The following is a 26,750-nucleotide window of genomic DNA, read 5'->3' as shown; positions in this document are numbered from 1 at the left end:
TAGCAGCGTTCGTTAATTCGCCAGCGGACTGGCTTTCAGCAAATCACATCTCACCACCTGATTAATATTCATAAGTCAACCCTTCGTCGTAGTAGTAGACGACGCATGCGCACTATTCACTGGGCTGTCTGAAGAAGTGCGTTTCCTTTTCAAGGGCCTGTGTGTAAAAGACAGCGGTAGTCTCTGGGTGTGCTGCGCTTCCGTAACGCTTAAAAACGGTTCGCTTCAGGCGGCTTACCATTTGTCGACTTCCTTGGTTAGTAATATGCCGCAACAGTTGTGTTTTTTTGGCTGAACCGTTTGTTTTCGTACCGTTACACGCGCTGTGTTTTTATATTTGAAGCGCATTCAACCGCCGCTGTCTTAACGGTTTTTGGGGGGTAACGTTAACGTTATATTTGTATGCACGGATCATCTTTTGTCTGCTCTGCATTGATGTGAGAGGAAAGCTCTCTGGAAGATCTGTTTTTGCTGAATGTGTGAATGACCACGTCTGTATCTTCTGTTGATACATTCTGGTAGGTTTGACCTCACATGGACTAAGTGGACAAAACATCTTTAACTTTAAGGCATTTGGACACCATCATCTAGGGAACACATAGGTAATGTTATGTATTTCATTACGCCAGTCAATAGTATAGCTTGATCTGACCACCTTTCTGCTTTCTGCATGTCTAAGAATGGGCGCATTGTGTTTGTGAATCTGAATGCGAAGGGTCTGTTTCACAGCTGTCTAAATAAGAGCCACTTGAGGCTGCTGCACGAGACAAAACGTGTCTTTGAAGGACCATCGTGTTTATTTTAATCATCTTCAATAAATCATGCGTGTAAGTTTGGTCGCCAGAATGCATTGGATGGCATAATGGACTAATCCCAGTTTGAGATGCATTGTCTCCTTTCCAGTCCTGATTGGACCAGCAGTGCTGTTCCCCATCAGCATCATTCTGGGGTTGTTATGTTGTCATGGTTCCCCTTGAATGTTTAATAACAACATCTGAATGTGGGCCTGGGCTGTAAATAATTGAACTGGGGTTTTGGTTGTGGACACTCATGTGTTTGAGCTGTTATATGGGACGCCATTTGTAACCAAAGCTAGAATGTTTATGTGATATGTTCAAAGAGAAAAAATTCCCATGCTAAAAGGGCAGTTATTCAAATCATAGCAGAAAGGCTTCAGTGTGTTTTTGCCTTCATTAATATTAATGAGATGGGTTTAGAAAGGTTGAAATCCAAAGGTCACTTCCTCCCTCTAAAGTGCAGATTTTAAAGGAACAGTTCCCTAAATAATTAAAATTATCAGTCATGTTTTTACTATTTGTTTCTTTGTTTGATTGTTTAGGATTTTTCTATTTAAAAAAAGAAAATAAACAAGAAGAAGAATATCCAGGCCATTTTTGTTTCTCCCATAATGAAAGTGAATGAGGACTGCCTATGTCAAATTTATGATAAAAAGTAAAAGTGTTATATCAATAGTCCATGCATCCAGTGCGCAATATTCAAGTGGTCGCCGGTGAAGCTCTGAAATGCGCGTGAAAAATGTTTTTTTTTTTTACTACAAAAAATTGGTGTGTTGATGCCACAAAGTGGTATTGGTAGTTGTCGTTTTACCAGGGTTATTACAGTTAACTGAAACTAAAACCATAAAAACATTTTAGTACTTGAAATAAAATAAACATTTATTGAAATAAATGTATTAAAAAAAAAATTTATCCAGTTGCCAAGGCAAAATTTCTGATTTTCGTTTAGGTTAACTTGGATGGACTAAAAGAACTAAAACTGAACTAAAATTAATTTAAAAAAAATAATAATAATTTGTATTATTTATTTTTTTAAAGGATGAAAAACGACGAACGCACAACAAAATTACTAAAATTTAACTGAAATAAAAATGGAAAATATAAAAATACAGTTAACTGTAACTAAAACCATATAAACATTTCAGTATTTGAAATGAAATAAAATAAAATAAACATTTAACTGGAATAAAATATATTTTTAAAAATATTTTATATTTTAACTAAAACTGAAATAAAAAATAATTAAAAAAAACTATATAGATATTTAAAAAAAAAAAAAAAGGATGAAAAACTTGACAAGAACGCACAACAAAATGACTAAAAATGTAACTAAAATGGAAAATAAAAACTAATACAAAATATTAATGAACTATAATAGTGCTTTTTACTAACAGCGATGTCTAATAGTTATTCGATCCGAAAGCTGCTGAGGATGGGAAGATTTTCAGTGAATATTGACTTAGATTTCAGTATGATCCTCCCACAAAAAGTCATAAGGGTTGGAACACAGTGCTGAACTCATTACGGTACTTTTATGGTGCTTTTGTGTCCTTTTTGGGGCTTGTCAGCCCGAGTTCCTAATATATTCTTCATAAAAAAATTCCCTTTTGCGTTCATACAGGTTTGGAACGACATGAAGTTTGAATAAATGACACCATTTTTTTTGTTTTGTTTTTTGTTCTTTTAACTGGGCAGCTGTTGCACAATGTTGCTTTTGCCATCATCATATGTCTGTTTCTGCCCTCATTAGTTCATTCTTCGGTGCTTAAAATTGCCTCAAATGCCCTTGTTGTTGCACAGATGCCTGTTAAAAGCAGAGCCTCTTCTTTGAAGAGCATCAAAACGGCACTTCCTGTTTAGTTCCTTTTTAATTCACACCTGCAAGGCCTCCTCAGTCAGGCTTCACTGCATCTTGAATTGTCTGTCAGAGTTAAAATCTTTCTGTATATCTGAACTACTCAGCTCTGCCATTTTCAATGGGGTTTCCCCTGCTGCTAAACTGCTGTGCTTTTTACTTGCACAGAAAGGCATTTTGTGGTGTACTGCTTGAGAACATTGCTTTTCTGCACATTTTGTCAACAGCAGTCGTGCTATTTCCTTATTCTAATATACTGCTCAGTTCAAAGTCAGCACTTCCTGACATGTGATACTGATGTCGCTCATTACTGTCCTGAACTGTGCAGGGGACGGACGCTGCACAGATGCAAAACTGACTATAAATGTAGTGCATTTGTAGTCTTCTGTTAGAGGAACCAACCTAAATTGAAGTCATCATAGTTGTGTTTGGTTGTAGAGCTCCCTACTGTCACAGTGGCTTGTCGGTAGATGACAGAGCAGTGTAATTAAGCATCAAAGCGAGCTGTAGGAGCAGCACTGCCCAGAGGGGAGAGAGTTTGCAGGGTCAAGCTGGTGAGAGACGCTCCCTGCCATGATGCTGGCTGGTGTGGATCTTAAAAAGCCAACAGAAGGAAATAACTGGGAGTAATTATGAAGGCTAATGATATACGCCCTGTGTGACCCTCATTTACTGGGGTGGTTTTTGGTCTTGTTGTATTTGCATTTGTGAAAATCTCCAAATGTAACTGTTTTACAAGGTACAATTTAAAAAAGCATGAAGGCCCACCCCTAAACCTAAGCAGATCGTACTAAAACATACAAATAAGATGTACCAAAACTTACAAATTGCCATTAGAGTGTGCTGTAATCTCACTTTTCCTTGTTCATAATATAATTTTAAGGTTATATTTATATATTTTAGGTATAATTTGTATTTTTTTTTTTTAATGAAAAGCAAAATTCATATTTAATATTTCAGAATGAAAAGGATTATTCTTTCACACTGCGTTTCCCTGAGGAACGCTTTGTCTTCCATTGCAGTGGAATTTTGTGCATGAATAATAATGACATGCATTTCTTAGTGGTGATGAACATCTCAGTGTCAGTCAGTGTTACTGTCTAATCGGATGTGAAACTGATTATTATTACTAAAATAACATTTACTTGAATATGTAATTATAAGGGGCAGTGGCTCTAGCTCCGGGCCAACCACCCCCCTCCCCGTGCATGTCCCTGGTTATTGCAATTATTAAGAATAAATGACATGGGCTCTAATATGAAGTATCAATTCAACTAAAATTCAATCCTTTTTTAAACTTAAAGAGATGAGATGATAACATCATGGTTGTGTCTGTGCTTAGTTTGGTCTTGTCAGCTTCTAAAAACATATAACGAAATGATTGTGTCATAAGGTGATGTGCTGAATATAGTTTGGGGGGTGTGGTGAGCAGAATACCTGAGGTCAGAATCTCTCAACTTGTTGAATCTTGCCCCAGTGCGCTGATAGTAAAAGTTAAGAAATTCACATTCCATAATGCTGCTTTTCTTCATCTTCTCACACACATTCAATAACAATAACAAATGCCTTTACAAAAAAGTACTACGGTGGTGTAGGTTACTGTGGATATGCACTAGAGATGCACCGATGATATTTATCTGCCTATTTTTGATCAATCGGCATAACGGGTATAGCATAAAAAAGATCGATACAAGAAACCGACGGTTGGTTAATTAACTGCGTTACATAATCCAGCGTTTTTCTATGGGTAAAATAATTACTATATCACTATACTATTACTATAACAATTTAAATATTCAAGCTCAAGAAGACACAAAAGAGAACTCACTGTGTTAGATGTTTTGTGAGCGCGCACATCCATAGCGCAAGCCTGGAAAGCCGCGCTTTAAACTGCGTGCAAATACTGAATTGAGTTCTCTTTCACTTCTTCTAATTCACATATCAAAATGCCCATTTTGGCGAGTAAACCTCGTCGGTTATGTCTTAAATGAATGTAATCAGTTGAGAAATAAAATGCTTGTGTACCAGTATATTGGATCCGTGCAGCTCTTAAAGTGACAGTAGCCTAAAAAACCTGCAGCGCTGCTGTCTGTTTTAATGTTAAACAAACAACAAAAGACAAAAAACGATCACTCACTATTCTTGGCTAAATAACTTATGTAACTTTTAATAAGGATTAATTTATATTTCATTTATACATTTTACATTTGATTACTTATTTCTGTACCTGAAAACTACTGTTAGACCTACCTGAAAAGCACTGTTTATTTCATATGCATCTTTGTTGTGATGTATTTATGTTGAATGTTCAATGTTTCATGTTCAATAGAAATTATTTTATACCTCAATGCATGCGTTTTTGAGCAAATGACCAATAGTTGTTTAAAATCGGTATTGTGTCGGCCAAAAAAGTCCTATCAGTGCATTCCTAATATATATATATGATAATCATATTTATATTTAATTATTTTCATGTCATTACCATGGTACTGTAATAATAATAATAAAATAAGTAAAAAAAAATGGAATTTTCCTTTTTTTTTTTTCTCATTTTTGGTGATATCAGGATATTTCGTTGAATGATATAACACCTCTTGTTTATTTTTCCGTCTAGCTAACCTATTTAACCCATCTGTGCTAGTACTGTACTGTACTGTAACTGTCATATCCATATCATAACTACAGACTAAAGCCTTTTGTTAAACAAAGACTTTCTGAAGAACCTTGAAGAATGCATGAAGGCGAATGTACGCAAATGAATACTTGATATTGAGTTTTTCCCTCTGAAATTTTCATGGGTACACACACCCTGACACATTAGCACTTCATAACGAATCTAAAATTAGAGCGCATATCTCAACGGCCCTCCTGAAACACACTGACTGTACTCATTAAATTAACATGCTGAAAGATGCCCCATTTGTGGTTGAAAGGGAGAATCGAAGAGCATCCAAACGTTTGTGTAAGGTCGTACACTGACCTATAGTAGTAATTGTGCATGCTTGTAAGTGATCTGATGATTTGTAAGAGGATGTGAAGTAGATGGATTTAAGGGATGAAAGGCTGCGAGGCTGGAATCCGCTCTATCTCCGGGCACATCACGTCTCTGTTCTCTCTCATTGAAGCTGGTTTCCTGGTTCCTCGTGTAGCCTGGAGGCAACTGTCATGACTCCCCTACAGAGTCTCACTACTGGTCTCACACGTGCTTTACTTTGAACATGACAGAATAAATCACAGTCACTGTGTTTTGAGCAACATTCAAAGGCTTTTGGCTTTAATAGCCTGAAGGCCTATTTTCAGAGCTGAGCCACGAAGAAGAACAGAACAATCATAAAAAATTTGGAAATGTGAGGGGAAAAGTTGGCCTGGAAAAGTCATCAATGTATAGTCATTAATTACTCACCCTCATTTCATTCCATACCAGTAAGACCTTCGTTCATCTTTGAAACAGAAATTAAGATAATTTTGATGAAATCTGTGTGCTTTCTGGTCTCCGATAGACTGCAATGCAATTACCACTTTAAAGGCCCAGAAAGGTAGTAAACGCATATTTAAAACAGTTCATGTGACTACAGTGGTTCAACCTTAATGTTATGAAGTGACGAGAATACTTTTTGTGCGCAAAGAAACAAACAAAAATAACGACTTTATTCAACGAAAGACATTGTTAAAATAGTCCATGTGACTGCAGTGGTTCAGCCGTAATGTTATGAAGCGACGAGAATACTTTTTGTGCGTGAAAACGGAACAAAAATAATGGGTCTCATTCATGAAACACGAGCAGAATGAATTTTTGTGTAAATTGTGTGTAAAGTGGTTCTGGCGTAAATTTTCGGATTCATTAAAATATAATTTTTTTCCAAATGTTAGTTGGTACGAAAGAAATCTACACCTGCTCCCAGCCACGTGTAAATAGTGCGTTTAACATACAAACGTTTTGCTCATTAACAAGGCTGCATTTTATTTCACCTTAATAGGGTACATATTTACACAGCATTTTGAAAAAATATTATATATAGTAATTACATACGTTTTTTTCTTTTTACTTTTATTGTGAGAGCCAGTAATAGCATCTGCAAACGGAGCACTTTAATCAAATAATTAATTGATTTCAATAGGGCTGGGCAAACTAATGGCCCCTTAATTGTTATGGAAATTATTTCCTATAAAATGGCCAAAATCCTTCGATTGGTGTCATAATATGATGCCCATATATAGTTGTCAGTCGGATTTAATGGGCGGGATTTATGGTAATTGAGAATGAGCGTGCATGCGCGTCCCATTTACGACTGATTGGAATTCATTAACGCACACACACATTTCACTATCACTTCTGACGTTTACAAAGTATTTGTGGATCAGGAGAAGAGTTTTCGGGAAGGTCTCTTTACGCGCAAATCACTCGCATATTTGCTCGTATATTTACCAGTGTTTCATGAATGAGACCCAATGACTTTATTCAACAATTTCTTCTCTCTCATGTCAATTTCCTACGCTGGTGATGTAGTGAACACAGTGCAGAGCTTCCGTGTTCTACGTCAGAACATCGACTCATTGGCCAGTTCCTGCGTCAGCATCAAACGCATATGTCGTGCTACTCACATGAACAGCGTCGGCCAATAATGAGATGGCTTTCGGACGTAGAACCTGGAAGCGCTGCCCTGCGTTCACTACGTAAACAGCGTAGGAGATTGACGTGAGAGAGAAGAAATTGTTGAATAAAGAGTGACAGAATTTTCAGTTTTGGATGAACTAACCCTAATTGGTGTAGAATTTTGGTTTGTCATAGTCTTGATCAAGTCACTCAACACCTTTTATCAATTTCTTATGTAAGTTTCTTAAGGATTCTTGTGTTGCCCTTAAAAATTCGATGTCCATTAGACCAAACCTAGATAGAACCGGGTTGAAGTGTCCACTTCTGGCATACAAAGATGCTTTTGTCGAAGTCTGTGAATAAAAGGAATGGCTTTGGTTCTACGTCATACCCTCTGGAAACTTCCGCAGTCCCCTTCATCTTTGAGCAACCAGAGTTGCCTGGATTCAGTGGCAGGGAGCTGCCTGTTGGCCTCCAAATATCTGCTGCAAGTTTTTAGATACTCAAGGAATGAAAAGTCCTCTTGTGCAAGGCGTAGCCCTGCCGATGCAATCCCTAAACAATGATATCATTTGTAACAAGGGATTTGCCAAGGCACACCCCAAAATTGTTGCTGATCACAGAAAAGCCTCATTGATTTTGATTGGTGAATGCATTCCTCTTTGAATGTCAGCTTCTTGTTTATTAGATGAGCAATTTTTGTGTGTTTAGAATTGGCAGTATCCTGCTTTTTTGATGTGGCACACATTTTATCTGTGTGTGCATCGCCTTTAGGTGTTTTCACATGATTGCATCATTCTCTTCCTGGCTTTTAAGGTTGTTTAGGGTGAATGTGAACTCAACAACACCATCTGGACGATTTCCACAGCTTAGTGTCAGTACGGCAGTCAAATCATTTAACGCAAGCCGGAGAGATCTGTCACTTCACATTCTTTCACAGGGTTAGCATAGCATTTACATTTATCTTTATAATTCTAGATGGTTGCTAGGGTGTTGTTAGGGTCTTCTGTGATCAACCATCGGGCAAAATTATGATTTCAGGTACATAACTGCATAACTCGGCCTGAAATCATAATTTTGCCCGACACCATGTCTTAACCAGATGCGATAAGATTCTAGTGACAAACAATTTGTCTGTTCACACCAGATGTGACGCGACTATGAGAAGCGATAAAGTCAATCAAAAATCACAGCCAATCAGAAGAGCGCATTGGGTGGGCTCTCTCTGCAAGCTCCCGGCACTCGCAACGAAATTGATAAGTACATAATCAAATTTAGGAATATTATACCATTTTAACATGATTAAAAATACATACTGAGTTTCTGAAATAATTTTTGCCATAGAATACACTTGTCTGTTCACATTGAGTTGACATTTTGAACGTTCTTGTTTCCTTTCATTTATTTTGAAGATCTGGTGAATTGTCCATTGTTGCCTTCAGTTTGGCTATAAAAGAAATACAAAATGATATTCATACTCACATTAGACACTTTTAACATTTAAATAAAGCACATAAATGATTGATGGTTGATCCCAGAAGACCCTAACAACACCCTAGCAACTATCTAGAAATATAAAGATAAATATAAATGATATGCTAACGTTGTGAAAGACTGATTACTTGAGGTTAAAGGTTTAAATATCTCACACAAGTACATCTGATAGTAATATTGATGCATGCCTTGGCAAACAACACTAATAAAATGTCTTAAGTATGGGTTGCTTCAAGTGCCAAACAAGTGGCATTATGAGAATGTGATATTAATAGTTTTTTTGCTTTACTTGGCAAGTGTGGTAAAGAGAGGCGGTTAGTAATATTGAAACAAAATGTCTTCCTGCTATTTATTGCACACAACTTGTGGCATTGTTTTATTGCACAGATTAGTGCATTGGTGCATTTCCCCCCTCCTTTTTGTTTGTTTGTTTTTTGTATTATTTTTTTTTTAATTTGTTTTCTATTTGTTTGGTTTTTGTTTTTTCTTAAGATGCATTAGTGCATTTTCCCCCACATTTTTGTAGGGTTTTTTTCTTCTTAATGCATTGGTGCATTTTTTCCCCCCCACCTTTTTGTATGTTTTTGTAATTTTTTTTTTCTTTTTGTTTGGTTTTCTTTCCTTTTTTTTTCTTAAGATGCATTAGTGCATTTTTCCCCCAAATTTTTTTTTTTTTTTTTTTTTTTTTTTTTTTTTTGTAGTATGTTTTTTTTTTCTTAAAATGCATTGGCGCATTTTTCCCTCTTTTTTTTTTTTTTTTTTTGTTTTTCCTAAAATGCTTTTTTTCCCCCACCTTTTAGTTTTTTGCTTGCTTGTTTTGTGTAGTGTTTTTGTTTATTTCTTAAAATGCAACACTCAAACTTATGCAATATGTAGCTTACTCCATGTCCTTCATCAAGGGGTTCTTGGCCTGAAAGAAGTTGAAGACCCCTGATCTAAGACACGAATAAAACTATTTTTTCCTGCCCCGAAAAATGAGTGCTTTAATTGTACCAGCACTCAGGCATTTTGAAAAATAACCATAAAGGCGAAAACAGACGTATTTGAAATGGCAAGCCACTACAATGACAATCGGTTTCCTCCCTTTACATAATTCAAGCTATTCCTGTTAGAGGCAAGTATAAAATTAGGTAGTCAGAGCAGCAGGGGAAGACTGTGTTTTTAAAAGGAAGTGTGTTATATCCTCACTGTATGGGCTTCTGTGGATTGCGCCGCTGTTGGCGCCCCTTTTACCGTCTGCTGCTCTAGCCAGCACCCTTCAACCCGTAGTGCTCATCACCCAGCAATGCCTTCGTGCCAATACAGGAAGACAGTTTTAGTCTCGGCATCTCAGACAGGAAGTGACTTCATGTTGTGGGGCCTGCTGCAGCTTTTATGCCAGAGCTACTTTGCATTGAACAGAGTGGCAGTCAGCATTGGTTGACATATTAATGAGGTCAAGGCGCTCAGTGTCATATCATATCTAGTTCACAAGCGTACCGCATGCACTGCGCTTCTTGTGAAAATGAAGTGGGAGGATTGAACCAGTGTGAATTTACTGTTACACACAAAGAATGACAGGAAACAGTCGCGTATAACTGCTATCAGTATCAAAACAATCTTAAATGCCTTTAAAGTAGTGGTTGTCAACTGGTTTTGCCATGGGTCCCACATTTTCCCATTTGTAAAAATGTGAACCAAGCTAATTTATTTCTCAAAAATATAAACACGCACACACTTAACATACACATAATTGTAAGAATATCACTAACACTGATGAATAAACAATATAAGGTAAGGATATTAAATAGCACTCCCAAACTAGTTGTTGTTAATACATTAAAGTTAGTAAGTTGGTATGAGCCACAGTCATCAAAAACATAAAAAAAATAGCAATGCAGAAACTTCAGTTACCATGGTATAATAATTAATGGTACGTTTTGGTGACTTACTAATTGACAACTATGACGTTGCATGCACAATTGAGACTTTTTATTTAGTAACGCGTTATGAAAATAATGTTAGAATAATGACACCAATTTATAGACTGAGAGAAGATACTAAATCAGGCAACGTGTTTTTGTCAGACACAGTTTACTTAAAAATGCGTTTGACAGAAGAGTCAACAGGTTTCACGCGCATCTTTCAAAATAAAAGTCTCGCATGAGAAAAACATTTAGAAACGGCTTTTGTTATGGCTGTTGTTGTTTCTTTGACTACACACTCCATGACCCACTCAAAACGGTCATGTGATCCACTTATGGGGTATATTACTTATTACTTTATTAATTTACTTTCTTAACCATTCCAATGGGCTAATATTCTTGTGGAAATATATTAAATACATTACAGAAGTAAAACAGGTTGCGAATGCCATTTTATCTAGACTTTTAAAAATAGATAATTGGTTAGATTTCCACCTCCAACCAACTGTTCGGTTGTTCACTTCTAATGTAGTGCAGAAATACTTCAGGTACATTTGGTTTCTGATTCCAGGTGCAATTTATTTCCCATGAGAAATCGTCCCTAACTGCCAGCTAATTGGTTCCCATGAGAGTTATATATGAGGATTGCAGGCTGGCATGTGTCATTTGTTTTAAGTTCAAGTTCAGTTTAGAAGTTTCTTCTACCGACAACACTTTTTATAGTGGAAAAAGAGCAATAATAACTTTGCGATTCATATTTCCCGTAACCACGAAAGTGAAAAGTTTTTTTTTTTTTTTTTACTTCTCGTTTCTATTTTCTGGTGTTCTCAATTTTCAAGCTGTTGTGTATGTTCATTTTTAATATATTTTTATTTGTGCAACAGCAGTGTTTTATTTAAACTGATGTTAACGTGAAGATACCTAGTCTCGCAGAGTAAATCCATGTTGTGGACTAGAAGAATCTGAGTGACAAACTATAGCTTGATTTATTTTTGGGAGCAGGTTTATCTGTAGTAGGCTACAACACAATAAATAGTTTTAAATTTAATTTCACATTTTATAAATGTAAATACCAGCAACGGTCTCAAAGTGGATGTACAGATTAAACCGGGAAAATAGCAGAAAATGTAAAAGTAACGCTTGAACAGTCTTTTTGCAAGCCTGCTTGCTGCTCAGCCCATCTTCCTGTCTGAGGCATCGGAAAATCTACAGCCGCCACTTCCCCTTTGAAAGTGTGTGTGTGTTTGAACTGTATTTGCTGCTAAACTGTGTTTGCTGATATGCTTGGTAGGTCTAATTTTGAGTCATTGTTTAAATTTGAGTAAATTTTCTCTACGTCAGTCTTACTAAAAACAACTTTTTAGGAATTAGCATTGAAGTCAACTATATGCTTAGTGTTTATTTTATTGTTTGGAAATAGCATTGTGTTTTTCTTTAATTCCAATAATGCATAAATGTTCTTTCTTACCAGGTTTTTGGCCAGTTCTGGCTGCAGCTGTATGCCTCAGGCTCAGCTCTGATGTTACCGGCTGAAACGGGTTGACTGTGAGAGGACGATTTCCCTCGGCTATGTCTACCATTGAGGTAACACCAGACCTTAAAATGTCACCATCAGGATATAATGAGTTTTATTTTGCTTTAGTTTGGACATCAAGGGCTTTTTTTTAAATATATTTTTCACTTCATTGTCTAATTTTATTATTATTATTTATTTATTTATTTTACTAGACAATCTGGCCTCCGGGCACCGAGTGTGTGGCCAGGTACAACTTCCCTGGAACGGCAGACCAGGACTTGCCTATGTGCAAAGGAGATGTCCTTACTATAATTGGAGTAACTAAGGTAAAGTTCTGAAAAGGAATGTTAGAATAACATTTAAAGAGTTCACAAAATGTCACCATTTACTCAACCTCATGTTGTCCTTAAACTGTATGACTTTATTTCTTCTTCAGAACACAGATATTTTTAAAGATAGAAGATATTTTGAAAAATGTCTCAGTAGGGATGTACGATATATCAGCAACCATATTGGTATCAGGCGATATATGTTATCATTATCGACCCGTTAAGAAAATTAATTCATGGCGGTTCGCCATGATTGTTTTGAATGGCTTAAAATATATTTAGAATCGCTTCGAAAAGGAAAATACAGTTAAGTGCAGCATGTGCAGTGTAAGTCTGTCATATAAGCTACATAAAAGTATAATGAGAGCACTACTACAAAATTTCTTTGTGTGCCTGTGTTTTAGCATGTTGTTGGCAGAAGAGTGCGTCCACAAGTTACACCTTCATGACTAGCACAGTCAAGATTTATGATTTGGCACATCTGATTTATGATTTGGACTGTCATATACATAACATTATAATGAGAATGGTTATAATGAATACGGTTGTCAGTCCTGTATTTGAGTCCTTAATACAGTTACGTTCACACACAGTGCGGTTATTTACGGGAATTATAACTGAATTCACACCCGAACATTTTCAGGACTCACAACTGCATTCTCGGAAAATTCGCACTGTGTGAACAGAACCGGACTGGACAACTAGTTGTGAATTCTATGGGTTTAGTTGTTACGCGCATCCATAAAAGTTGAAGTTCATTTTTTGCATTTGTGTCATTTTGTGCAGATATGAGTTGTAATATTATGTTTATGTTGTATAAATATCTGATTATGCTGACAAAGGTTAATTAACCCGTTAGCATAGCGCTCCAGTTTGCCAGTGATTATCGTTAGCTTCAGTGCACGCTGCTCAAACAGCAATGCACAACATTAAGAACTATGATTGGGACTGTCATATACATAAAATTATAATGAGAAGAGAACACTATTGTAATAAAACGTTGTGAATTCTTTGGGTTTAGATGCCGTGTTTCAGCGCGAAGAATGCGTCCACAACAGGAGTTTTATAGATTCTGACTTCGTAACTTACTTTTTTTTTGCAAGCAATTAAAAGTCAGTGGGATCCAGTGTTTTTTTTTGGTTTTTTTTTTTTTTTTTTTTTTTTTTTTGCTTTTGACCCCTTTAATTTTGAAAGATGAAGCATTCTTCAAAATATCTTTTATGTTCCATTTAAGAAAGAAATAATACAGTTTTGGAATGACATGAGTGTGAGTGAATGATGACACAATTTTCATTTGAACTATGTTGATGGCCATTTAAAAAAAAAAAAAAAAAGAGGATTTGCAGTTCAAGAAACATTTATCATCATCATGTCCAAAACAATTAGGAAAGTTTTGCCACCTATGCGTGTTTTAAAGGAATACTTAATATAAAATGAGAATATTCATGGTATTCTTGCCATAAAATGAAAGTGAATATGAACCAGTGGCTTCCAAGGTCCCAAAATGGCATAAAAATATCATAAATGTGCCATACGATAGCTTTGTGTGATGAAGAAACTGAAATATGAAATCATTTTCACTGTATTGAAAACTGCAGCATGAACATTCTGCTAAATATCTCTTTTTGTGTTCCACATAAGAAGTGATGTCCCTCATGATGTTCCAAACCTGTATGAGTTTCTTTCTTCTGTTGAACACAAAAGATATTTTAAAGAATGTTGGTAACCAGACAGTTGACTATAGCCATTGATTTCTGTAGTATTTTTTTCACACTATGGAAAACAATGGCTATCGTCAGCTGTTTGATTAACAACATTCTTTAAAATATGTGTTCAACTGAAGAAAGAAACTCATACAGGTGAACGCTTTAAGTTATGAAAATTAACTTTTCATTTTTGGGACACTATTCATTTAAAATTTGTTTGTTGGTGCTTCATTCCAGGATCCAAACTGGTACAAAGCAAAAAACTCAGCAGGACAAGAGGGTACCATACCAGCAAACTACGTTCAGAAGAGAGAAGGAGTGAAATCTGGCGGTAAACTGAGCCTTATGCCGTAAGTACAAAGTTCATTTGCGTTTTTTTTTTTTTTTTTTATGGGATGGTTTTATCATCACTCGTCCTCACTTGATATACGATAAGAGAGGGTGTTTGTGTGGGTTTCATGCATACAAACATTAGCATGCTATACTTGGCATGTATCACTGATATCATGACAGATCACCTACTATATCTGTAATTATACACAAATGTCTTCCTGCTTTCCGATCCACCACAATAACCCAAGGACTCATTTGAATCAGCCAGCTGTTTAAAATAGAAGGAGAAATCAGAAAGTTATACAAATAACACCTCTCAGGCCAATGGAAAAAGTCCATCTCTTGGCATCTGATATGCAAAAGCCAGAGACATGCATTGTGATTAGAGTTCGATTGTAAGAGAGCATGTGATATTCTTCAATTACTGGCTGCTTTGAGAGAACAATGGACATAATGACGTAGACGTCTCAATTATATTTAGTGTGGCAAGACAAACTTGCTTGCTGCATCAGCTTAAAACCAAATGTATGGGATCTGAATGTCTACTTTTAACAACATGCAATGGAAGGTTTAGATTTAGATGTGTTTGGCTTTAGCAGATTGTGACTGTAGCATTTTTTTTTTTTTTTTTTTGTCTAGTCTTTGGTAAGTGCACAGCTTTGGTTTATTTTCAATGGTGTGTATGTATATGTGTGGGTAATTGGGAGATACAGATTGGATGTTTGACATGCCAGAGAAGCCACAGAAGGGCCAGGCAAGGCCAGCTCTGCTTTTGGAAGCCTGTAATTTAGCTTCCTTTTCTCAGTCCTGTGCACAATATTATGTATCTGAACCAGTGTTTCTTACTGAATTTTCTCCATAGTTGGTCCTAAGTACATGCGAAACAAAACATACTATTGTTTTTAACACATTTTAGTGTTTTTAAAGTAAAATACCATTACAGCAACACCATTTTGGTGATTCAAAATGTTAAAGGGTTAGTTCACCCAAAAATGAAAATAATTAACATTAATTACTCACCCTCATGTCGTTCCACACCTGTAAGACCGTCATTCATCCTCATAACACAAATTAAGATATTTTTGTTAAAATCCGATGGCTCAGTGAGGCCTGCATAGCCAGCAATGACATTTCCTCTCTCAAGATACATTTATGTACTAAAACTTATTTAAATCAGTTTATGTGAGTACAGTGGTTCAATATTAATATTATAAAGCAACGAGAATACTTTTGGAGCGCCAAAAAAACAAAATAATGACTTGTATAGTGATGGTCGATTTCAAAACACTGCTTCATTAAGCATCGGAGCACAGATGAATCAGAACGTCGAATCAGTGGTCCGGAGCGCCAAAGTCACATGCTTTCAGCAGTTTGACACGCGATCTGAGTCATGATTCAACACGTTGATTCATAACGCTCCGAAGCATAATGAAACAGTGTTTTGAAATCGGCCATCACTATATAAGTCGTTATTTTGTTTTTTTGCCGCACAAAAAATATTCTTGTCACTTCAATGTACTCACATTGTCTGATTTAAATATGTTTTTAGTACATTAATGGATCTTGAGAGAGGAAATGTCATTGCTGGCTATGTAGGCCTCACTGAGCCATCGGATTTCAACAAAAATATCTTAATTTGTGTTCCGAAGATGAACGAAGGTCTTACGGGTGTGGACGGCATGAGGGTAATAAATGACAACATTTTCATTTTTGGGTGAACTAACCCTTTAACTCATAAGTTCATGAGTTATGTTTGACTGATTAATTAAAAGAATCATCTCTTAAGAGTCATCCTTTTGTGAATTGGACTACATTCATTTAGCATACACTTTTATTTAAAGCGACTTTCAAATGAGGAACATCACAAACAATTGGTCATAATTTCAAATAATATATTTATTATTTCACAGTACACATATTCTCTTCAAACTAACAACCAAATAAAATAAAATTTATTTTAAACAAAACAATACTGGGTTTTTCTTCATAAAATATAATTTCTTTGAACAAATCTTGTTTTGAATATTTTTTCCCTCAATATTGAACTGCTTTGAATAAATTCAAAGCTTTATAAAACAGTAAATTGTGGGTTCATGAATCTTTTTGACCAATTCATAAAAGAACTGCTTCAAAAGAGTCATTTATTTGTGAATCAGAATGCAATGATCTCATTGTATATTTGTTTTTTATCTCGTATTAATCAATTCATACTGCATGTTCACAACTAAAGTCAAACATAATTTATATTAAACAAAATACCTTTTTTTTTTTTTTTTTTTTTTAACAGTAAAATACTATTTAAAGGTGCCCTAGAATTAAAAATTTAATTTATCTTGGCATAGTTAAATAACAAGAGTTCAGTACATGGAAATGACATACAGTGAGTCTCAAACTCCACTGTTTCCTCCTTCTTTTGTAAATCACATTTGTTTAAACGACCTCCGAAGAACAGGCGAATCTCAACATAACACTGACTGTTACGTAACAGTCGGCATCATTAATATGTACGCCCCCAATATTTGCATATGCCAGCCCATGTTCAAGCATTAGACAAGGGCAAAACTTCTGGATGTGCACAGCTAAATCAACAGACTAGGTAAGCAAGCAAGGACAACAGCGAAAAATGGCAGATGGAGCAATAATAACTGACATGATCCATGATATGTTGCTAATGTACTGTTAAATGTGGTTAAAGTTACCATCATTTCTTACTGTATTCACAGAGACAAGAGCCGTCGCTATTTTCATTTTTAAACACTTGCAGTCTGTATAATTCATAAACACAACTTCATTCTTTATAAATCTCTCCAGCAGTGTAGCATTAGCCGTTAGCCACATATCCAAATAAATACCATACTTACGCGATTAGACATGCTGCATGACGAACACTTTGTAAAGATCCATTTTGAGGGTTAAATTAGCTGTTTGAACTTTATGCTGTTAAAGGCAAGCGCGACCTCGTGGGCGGGGAGCGTGAGCATTTAAAGGGGCCGCAGCCTAAATTGGCTCATATTTAATGATGCCCCAAAATAGGCAGTTAAAAACATTAATAAAAAAAAAAAAACTATGGGGTATTTTGAGCTGAAACTTCAGACACATTCTACTTAACACCTTGACACCTTAGACTTAAAAAGACGTTCTACGGCACCTTTAATACAACAAAGCTCTTTTTAAACAGATTTTTAACAGATTATCTGTTCCAGATTCGAAGCGCAAGACTGATTCTAAACATTAACTTGTGGGTTCATGGATCTTTCTGAATGATCCAGTAAAAGAACCGACTCAAAAGACTCATTAATTTGCAAATATGCAATTGTGTATACTTTTAGTGCTTAGACTTTATAAACTTCATAAACTGACTGAAAAGAAAAACAATTCCTCTTTGTCAGACAACACACAATTAACATTATTGTCACTTCTAAAATGATGCACATAACAAACACGTCCTTTATCTGTGTTCACTCAGATGGTTCCATGGAAAGATCACACGCGAGCAGGCCGAGAGGCTGCTCTACCCCCCTGAGACGGGCCTCTTCCTGGTGCGCGAGAGCACTAACTACCCCGGCGACTACACCCTGTGTGTCAGTTGCGATGGCAAGGTGGAGCATTACCGCATCATCTACCACAACGGCAAACTGTCCATCGATGAGGAGGAGTACTTTGAAAACCTCATGCAGCTCATGGAGGTGAGAGTTACTGGCTTATGGTTTGGGTTATGGGTTATTTCTTGTTAAAGCTTTAGATTAGCCTAAAAAGAGTTTAGATATACAAACCCAGTGCACTCATATTACTATGTATGGGAGAAAGTGCAAAGCGCAACATGGTGGAATAAGTCTTCTAAATAAAAGAATCAATGGCCAATTCCATGCACTTAGGACTGCACATGCACATTGGCTAGACCAGCCTGAAAAATGCTGTTTTGCATCATGATTTGTGCATTTAGAAAACAAAATTAAGTTGAGAAATGATATTGAGCGAATAGTATACGTTCATCAAATACTTTCCCTTCAAATGCGCTAAATTTCAGCATCAGCCCATTCAGAAATATCGGTTCGTTGGCAGAAACCACTAAACGTCACTTCCTTTTGTCAGCAAAGCCTCAAACTCCACAGAAGAACCAATCAGAAGATGCAAATCAAATCATATGATTTCAAGATGAATGACGGTGCGCGTATGAGCCGGCTTTCAATTGCTGAGCTGCGAGTTTTTATCATGTTTTGTCCAACTTTACAGTGGCAATGACAGGATTTCGCAAGTAAACACGACAGCGTTCCTTTTGCTGCTGTAAAACTGACAGAAACTGATGTTTTACTATGTCTTCTTGTCCAAAGAGGTGGACTTAGAGGTTTTTGCAAAAAAAGCACACATGGACTTAGTCAAATTTGTTAAATAAATTTGTTGAATTGACTAATGACATTTCTGAAATTAAAGTATTTCAATAACTAACAACCTTTTCATTTCCATTAAACTGAAATTACTGAACCTAAACATAGGAGCCTGATATGTCAGATGGACATGTATATAATATACAGCTATGGAAAAAATTAAGAGACCACTTAACATTGATTTCTGAACTTGGAGTGGTCTCTTAATTTTTTCCATAGCTGTATGTATATGTATATATATATATATAATTCAGCACAAACACATTCCAGAGTTAGCCCAGTGGGTTGTGAAACCATCAAGCTTCTTCCTGTGCGTCCTCTCACCGCCTCTGTCAACATTTTCAAATTGATCACCATACACAAAGCCAAAAATAGCCCTAACAGGAAGTCAGTCCACATCAGACGCACTGGCCACAGAGATGAAGCAAGCATTTACGATAGACTCCAGGAAATAATTTTGTACACGCACACCTTGTGCTTTGAGGTCAAAGGTTCAGTCCAGGCTGTGTTGGAGGAAGTGACACTGCTAAACAAAAGCTGTGAAATGAGTGTTTTAATGGAAAGAAGGTTATTCTTGATGTATGTCACGCCAACTCGTGTTTTTATTATTTTTAGGGCTGTTCAAGGATTAATCGCATCCGAAATAAAACTGTTTACATAATATATATTATATATATTTTTTATATTTTTCTTAAATATAGACATGTATAGACTTTTATTCTGGATGCGATTAATTGTTAAACAGTCTTAATTATTTTATTATATTATATACCATACCATATATTATCCAATCCACATAAAAAGATATTTTAGCAAGTTGCTTTAGTACCAATTGTATAAAAGCCAACTGTAATTTAATTTTGCTGTCTTTACAGTATCACTGGATTTTTATACATGAGAATATTCAAGCTACCTTTATATTTTAGGAAGGGGGACCCTAACATCATCATATTTGGATGCCAGCTTTTTACAAGTACAAGCTTGTTATTGGTGGTTGCCAGAGTGTTGCTGTGTGATTGCTAAGATGTTAAAAAGTGGTTTAAGTGTTTCTGTGCTTCTCATAGTATGTTTGCTTACTTTCGCTAGTCAAAAAACAAAAAAAGAATTTTGCTCCCATCATCCGTTTGCTTTAAAAAGCAATTGCACACCTCTTCTCAAACAAGCTTCATCATTTGCGGTAACATTCAAAGCCTTAGCAAGCACTGCTAATGAAAAGAAAGCCTTTAAAAAGGGCTGATTTACATAGATGTGAGATGTAAATGACTGTAATTTGTATAAATTTACATATCTTTTTTTTATTCCACTGGTCATTGGCTTTATTAGGGTCGGTCTGTGTGATTAGCCAGTCATCCGTTCTCGGTTAAGTGTTGATAATAGTTCTGCTCTGGTTATTCTAGATTGGGGTCTGGGTGGCTTTAGTGGTCAGCGGCACTATGGGTTCCTCAAGTCTTTCCTCACCCTTTCTATTACGGAATTCCACACATTCTTTAGTGTAATTTTGGCTACAGTCACTCTCTCTTTATCCCACCCTTATAGCCTCAGCTGAACAGTTGTGCTCTTTCCAATGAAATGGACGAGTCTTAAACAGTCTACAATAAGGCTTTATGTCCATAGCGATTAGACTACCACAGACTATATTCTTCCCACAATCCACTCAATAACATTCCTCGGAAAACCAGTGGAGATATAGGAAACAAAAGCCACAAACTGATACTGTCCGCTGTTGTTTATCCATTGCTGTTTGTTGTCGCTCATTTGGGTTCACATTACAGCTTTGGGCTGTCTGTAATGGTTTATTATGACAAGTTAACTTAATACTTTTATTCAGATTAAATTGTTTAAAAGTGACAGTAAAACATTTGTAATGTTGAAAAAGATATCCATTTCACATAAATGTTGTTCTTTTGTAATCTGAAAAAAAAAAAACCCACAAAAATATTAAGCAAATGTTTTCAACACTTAATTAAAACGGTAAATAGTTATGTTTATATATATCCAAGAATCGCTGAACTGTTTTGTTAACAGTCTAGTCATGCAAATGTGTTGTTATTTTGAGCGCGTGTTTGAGAACGGCGCGCGCACGCACGCACGCTCCAGTTCCTGGAACAGTTGATAACGAGGAAGTGACAAAGAGGAAACGAGCGCAGGTTCCAGATCATTTCAACAGCTCAATCGATGCCGTTTTATTCATGTAACAATATTATCTCGTCGTCTGGCCACACGATTATAGCGTCCAGACATATGGAATCACAAACACGTATTTCAACACTGAAATGATAAGAATGTTGTCGCCTGTGTGGACTTGTCCCTCTGAGGAGAGGAAACGCTATAGAGCACACATATACAACAGCGCACTCTGCTGGCGACCCAAGTTTACTGCGTTGCATGTGCTTATTGGAAGAAAGCACAAAATATTTATAAAACGTACATTTAAACGGCACATTCGAGGCTCATTTTACTTTTTTAGTTGTATATAATGTGCATTTATTTGTGTATAGTTCTGCATAATTCAGTGAAGTGTTCATTTGTTTGAATTTAATGTAGCATAGTATTAGGTATTATCAGCTAATATGAATATTATGTTATACTGCCATGGTACTTTTTTTTGTAAATGAGCTTTGTGTGTGTGTGTTAACAGCACTACACTAAAGACGCAGATGGACTCTGTACCAGACTTATCAAACCTAAACTCATGGAGGGGACTGTGGCGGCCCAGGATGAGTTCTCTAGAAGTAAGAGCTTTCTTGACCGTATTCACGCAGGCATTTTCTTCATTTATACAGGTTTAAATTGCTGCATGGCTTCAAAGTGTGTTTTTTAATAAGTTCATAAATCTTCCATTCCCACAGGTGGCTGGGCGCTGAATAGAAAAGAACTGAAGCTTAACCAGACTATTGGAAAGGGAGAGTTTGGAGGTACAAATGTGCTAATGGGATGCTTTTTTATGATTATAAGCACATCTAGATCAGTGGATCTAAATTAATTTGGTTCAGCTATCAATTTTGGTAAATAAAGGGTTACATTGCATATTTAAAGGAACACTAAGGCTCATTTTCCAACTCCCCTAGAGTTCAACAGTTGAGTCTTACCGTTTTTGTATCCATTCAGCCGATCTCCGGGGTTGCAAGGCATGCTCCCTGTGCAAGCAGGGGGTCACAGGCACTGCGTAACATCATTGCACCTGCTCACTCATGGTACGGCAGCAAAGTTCCTTGATTATTACGCCGGAATGAGAATATAGTTCCCTCCTAGCTATATCGGCCTGGAAAATTGCAACTTTTCATTTTCCGTCGGTCTTAGCACACAGTGTAACTACAAAAGAGTCAAGTTTTAAATAGGTAAAATATTGAAACTCTTTGCTCATTTTTAAGCGCGATGCTAACGGTCTAATCAGATTCAATGAACTATGCTAAGCTATGCTAAAAGTGGTACCGCCAGACCCGGAGATCGGCTGAATGGATTCGAAAACTGTAAAACTCAACAAGGGGAGTTGGAAAATGAGCCTATTTTCAAAAAAAAAGTGGAGTGTTTCTTTAACATCTTTATCGCAGGTTTGTATAATATTCTGAGTTTGCATTTCACTGTTTTTATTCATTTTGAGAAATACTAAAATCTTCTTTTGTTCAAGTGTGACGAGTAAATCCCTGTCACATTTCGTCTAGAACTACAATAACCATTTTGTTCACACAGCGCACACAACGCCTCTGCACATACTCACGATTTCTTTCAAAATGAGGACAGGAGAGCTGTCAGTCAATAAATGGGAAAACAAAGTAACTTAAGTTACTTATCTGAAAAAGTAATCTGATTATGTAACTCTAGTTACTTGTAATGCGTTACCCCTCAACGCTGCTTATAAAAAATGAACACAAATATATTAACAGTAGCATAAACTACACAAGTAGTCAATAATTCACCCGGCCTTAAAAAAATATGCTCTTTTTGATTTTTAGATGTGATGGTTGGAGACTACAGAGGCAAGAAAGTAGCAGTGAAGTGTATCAAAAATGACGCAACAGCGCAGGCCTTCGTCGCAGAGGCTTCAGTCATGACGTACGTCACCAATCAGAATCAAATGTTCCGGAGAATACAACATAAGGCTTTGTGTATTTAGATATATTTAAATATCAATATGCATATTGACTGTTACAGGCAATTACGGCATAATAACTTGGTACAGCTACTGGGGGTGATTGTGGAAGAGAAGGGCAGCCTCTTCATTGTCACTGAGTACATGGCCAAGGTCAGTGACTCTATAACTAGACTTATGCATTCAATCTTGCTTAGGCATATAAAAGTAGATTTTGAGATCTGACGTTCTTAAAGCCTTTAATTTCTTTCTACAGGGTAGTCTAGTGGACTATCTGCGCTCCAGAGGACGTACTGTTATTGGTGGAGATCGTTTGATCAATTTCTCAATGTAAGTTTCTTTTCTTTTTGGCACTCATCTAACTTTGTCTCATAATTAATTATAATGTTAATGAAGTATATAAAGGGCTATCTTCAGTTTTACATTTTTCAAAATGTTTTCTTTTATTTTTCTTGTTGATTTTTAATTTTTTAGGGATGTCTGCAAGGCGATGGAATATCTCGAGGCCAATAACTTCGTGCACAGGGATCTGGCGGCTCGTAATGTTCTAGTGTCAGAAGACAACATAGCAAAAGTCAGCGACTTTGGCCTCACCAAGGAAGCGTCATCTACTCAAGATACAGCCAAACTCCCGGTTAAGTGGACTTCACCCGAGGCCTTACGAGAGAAGGTGCGTTGTCTGCTTTTGTTTTAATATGTTTAAATGGAGACATGCAAAAACATCCTCTTATCTTTTTGTTTTCTACCTTTCTGTCTGAAACAGAAGTTTTCCACTAAGTCAGATGTATGGAGCTATGGCATCTTACTGTGGGAGATCTATTCCTTTGGTCGGGTACCATATCCAAGAATTGTAAGTCACTTCAAACCAGAAACATGACGACGACAACAACAAAAATATAAAATATTGATCTAATTTACATTAAGATTAGAAATGTATTGATTATAATATCCTATTTATTTTAGTAGTATTAATTATACATCACCTGAAAGCAGAAATATGACCAATAAAAAAGTATATTTGTTTTTTTTATATTGTATTTATTATTATTATTATTATTAAAGTTTAATAATCCAATTTAAATGAAAATAACTAAAATAAATAGGATAATGTAATTAATGTCACTTCAAAGCAGAAAAATGACCAATAAAAAATACAATTGTAGTTTTTTTTATATAAATAACTAATATTATTATTATTATTATTGTTCTAATTTACATTAATACTATTAAATTAAATAGGATATCATTATCAATACATTTTTAATCTTAATTATAATTCACCTCTAAGCAGAAACATGACTAATAAAAAGTATATTTGTGTTTTTATATTGTATTAATTTATTATTATTATGATTATAGTTTTATTAATAATCTAATTTAAATGAAATTAACTAAAAAAAAGATATTATAATGTCAAGTCAAAGCAGAAACATGACCAACAAAAATACAATTGTATTTTTTTGAATAAGTTAATTATAATACTATTAGTATAATAATAATAATAATCTAATTTAAAATAAGTACTTAAATGGGATATAAATATCAATACATAATTGACAACTTAAAAGCAGAAACATGACCAATAAAAAGTACATTTGTGATCATTTTTATATAACATTAAAAAATTAAAACTTAAGATATTATAATTAATATGCAAGTCACTTCGAATTACTTAAAAGCTGAAAAATTAAAAAATACATTTGTAGTTTTTTTAGATACTATTATTATAATAAGAATACTATTAGTATTATATCAATATATAAAGAACAGAAACATGACCAATAAAAATATAGGTGTGAATATTTTTATATTGCTTAATTTATTTGATGTTTATTATAATTATTATTAGTTTACTATTAATCATTTATTTCAATTAGAATAATCTAAAAAATAAATGTGGTTATAATACATTTTTAATCTAAATGTAAATATTTTTTATATTTTAGAAATTATTAATGGCATCATAATTTTGTAATGCTATTTATATATTCATTTAATCTTTTAAATATATAAAATAAACTTTATTGTGTTTCAAGATTTCTGCACGTACCACAGTATTTCTGATTCTTATGATGTTATCCAGACAAATTCTCCCACTAGAGGACACTGTTGTCTACTTAAGCACATTCTTCCTAAGTCACGGTGTCCTTCGTTCTGTCTTCTTACAGCCTCTGAAGGAAGTTGTCCCGCGTGTAGAGAAGGGTTATAAGATGGACGCCCCCGACGGCTGCCCGGCAGTGGTGTATGACATCATGAAGCAGTGCTGGACTCTGGACGCTGTGGTGCGGCCCAGCTTCAGAGAACTGAGAGAGAAACTTCAAGATATCATAACCAATGAGCTGTACCGATAAAAGACAAAAACTAAAGGAAAAACACAAGAGGAAGACCTCCATGGGACCATTCTCATACAATCTGACCAAAATCTACTCTTAAAGCCGTGGACTTGAAAAACTTCAGAAATTTCTTTTGCGAGCGCATCCTTGTTTTTTCTTTGCATTGTTTTCATGGCTTGATTTTCTTCATTTTGGGGAGGCTGGCCTTCTCTACACCAACTCACCTCTTTTTGATTCACAAGATCTTCAGCCTCCTCCGATATGTCTTCATACGCCCCCTCATTACGGACTTCTGATTATCACATAGCCCCGAAAAAAAGAAAGAAAAATCACTTTACTACTAAATCTGCCCATTAAAAAAACAACAACAAAAATATCATGCGAAATGACATTCGGCACCCGTAAGGTTGGTTTTCTGCAAAATCTTATACCCAAGAACAATAATTGGCACTTAGGGAAACCGTATGTTCATCCCAAACTGTTTTCAGTTCCAGTAGCCAATGAAATACACGAGAAAATCTTTCTTCCATTTCACAGTGCCTTCACGCCAGAAGCCTGTCTCGCCCCAGAGCTTGTTTTTTTATTTTATTTTTTTAAATATGGTGTGTACAAGTGCTTTGATTTCCTGTTGTCTTTCTCATCTTTCCAAACATGTGTCAGTCTGAGCCTCAACCAGAAAGGATGAATATAAACATTGTAGGCCTTTTAAAAGACATGTGGCTTGGGTGGAAGCTGAAATGTTTTAAAGGGATAGTTCAGCCAAAAATGAAAATGCTGTCATCATTTACTCACCCTCAAGTTGTTCTAAATCTGTATGAGTTTCTTTGTTCTGTTGAACACAAAAGAAGATATTTTGAAGAATGTTTCGGTCCCCATTGACTTCCATAGTTTTTTGTTTTGTTTTTCTTCACCCTATGGAAGTCAGTGTGGATCAGAAACTGTCTGGTTACCAATATGCTTCAAAATATCATCTTTTGTGTTCAGAAGAAAGAAACTCATACAGGTTTAGAACAACTTAAGGGTGAGTAAATGACAGAATTGTCATTTTTGGCTGAACTATCCCTTTAATTCAAAATAAAATATATATATATATATAAAAGGATAAGACAGAGAAATTATACAAAAAAAAAACAAAAAACACAAATACAGATTTGTGAAATATTTGTTATATATTATATGCTGATTTTTGCAAAGGACTTGATTTTGCAGTGCTCTTTTTTTTTTTTTTTTTTTTTTTTTTTTTTTTTTTTTTTGCTGCCATATTTCAGTTAAAATCATTCCACCTGAACAGTTTGATAAAAACAAAAGATAAATGACAAAAAAAAAATAAAAGGCTGCCAAACAGACTTGAATGTGTGTTTATGTGCTCTTAAATGTGACCAAACAGTCAATGAAATGCACCAAGAGAGGAAAC

At 35.6% G+C, this 26,750-nt stretch overlaps 1 protein-coding gene across 5 annotated transcripts in view; it reads left to right on the top strand.

Moving 5' to 3' along the window:
- Positions 1 to 150: 150 nt before the first annotated feature.
- Positions 151 to 26,750, top strand: part of csk (C-terminal Src kinase) — a 27,071-nt gene continuing 471 nt past the window's right edge. The window contains exons 1-14 of one of the 5 annotated variants that reach the window (XM_067379413.1): positions 193 to 256; positions 523 to 602; positions 12,116 to 12,228; positions 12,373 to 12,486; positions 14,433 to 14,545; positions 17,995 to 18,214; positions 21,552 to 21,645; positions 21,763 to 21,828; positions 22,867 to 22,966; positions 23,066 to 23,156; positions 23,260 to 23,333; positions 23,478 to 23,673; positions 23,767 to 23,853; positions 25,172 to 26,750. The exon at positions 25,172 to 26,750 is cut by the window's right edge and continues 471 nt beyond it. In XM_067379413.1, coding sequence (XP_067235514.1) covers positions 12,214 to 12,228; positions 12,373 to 12,486; positions 14,433 to 14,545; positions 17,995 to 18,214; positions 21,552 to 21,645; positions 21,763 to 21,828; positions 22,867 to 22,966; positions 23,066 to 23,156; positions 23,260 to 23,333; positions 23,478 to 23,673; positions 23,767 to 23,853; positions 25,172 to 25,354 — 1,353 coding nt within the window. In that variant the 5' untranslated portion in view covers positions 193 to 256; positions 523 to 602; positions 12,116 to 12,213 and the 3' untranslated portion in view covers positions 25,355 to 26,750. Of the gene's footprint in view, positions 603 to 11,476; positions 11,932 to 12,115; positions 12,229 to 12,372; positions 12,487 to 14,432; positions 14,546 to 17,994; positions 18,215 to 21,551; positions 21,646 to 21,762; positions 21,829 to 22,866; positions 22,967 to 23,065; positions 23,157 to 23,259; positions 23,334 to 23,477; positions 23,674 to 23,766; positions 23,854 to 25,171 lie in introns of those variants that run through there. The other 4 variants (XM_067379414.1, XM_067379412.1, XM_067379416.1 and 1 more) reach the window with 4 other exon arrangements.

The sequence above is a fragment of the Chanodichthys erythropterus genome, chromosome 24 (genome assembly GCF_024489055.1).
Source record: "Chanodichthys erythropterus isolate Z2021 chromosome 24, ASM2448905v1, whole genome shotgun sequence".
In the NCBI taxonomy this organism is placed as follows: domain Eukaryota; kingdom Metazoa; phylum Chordata; class Actinopteri; order Cypriniformes; family Xenocyprididae; genus Chanodichthys; species Chanodichthys erythropterus.
This window is presented reverse-complemented; position numbering and strand designations above follow the sequence as displayed.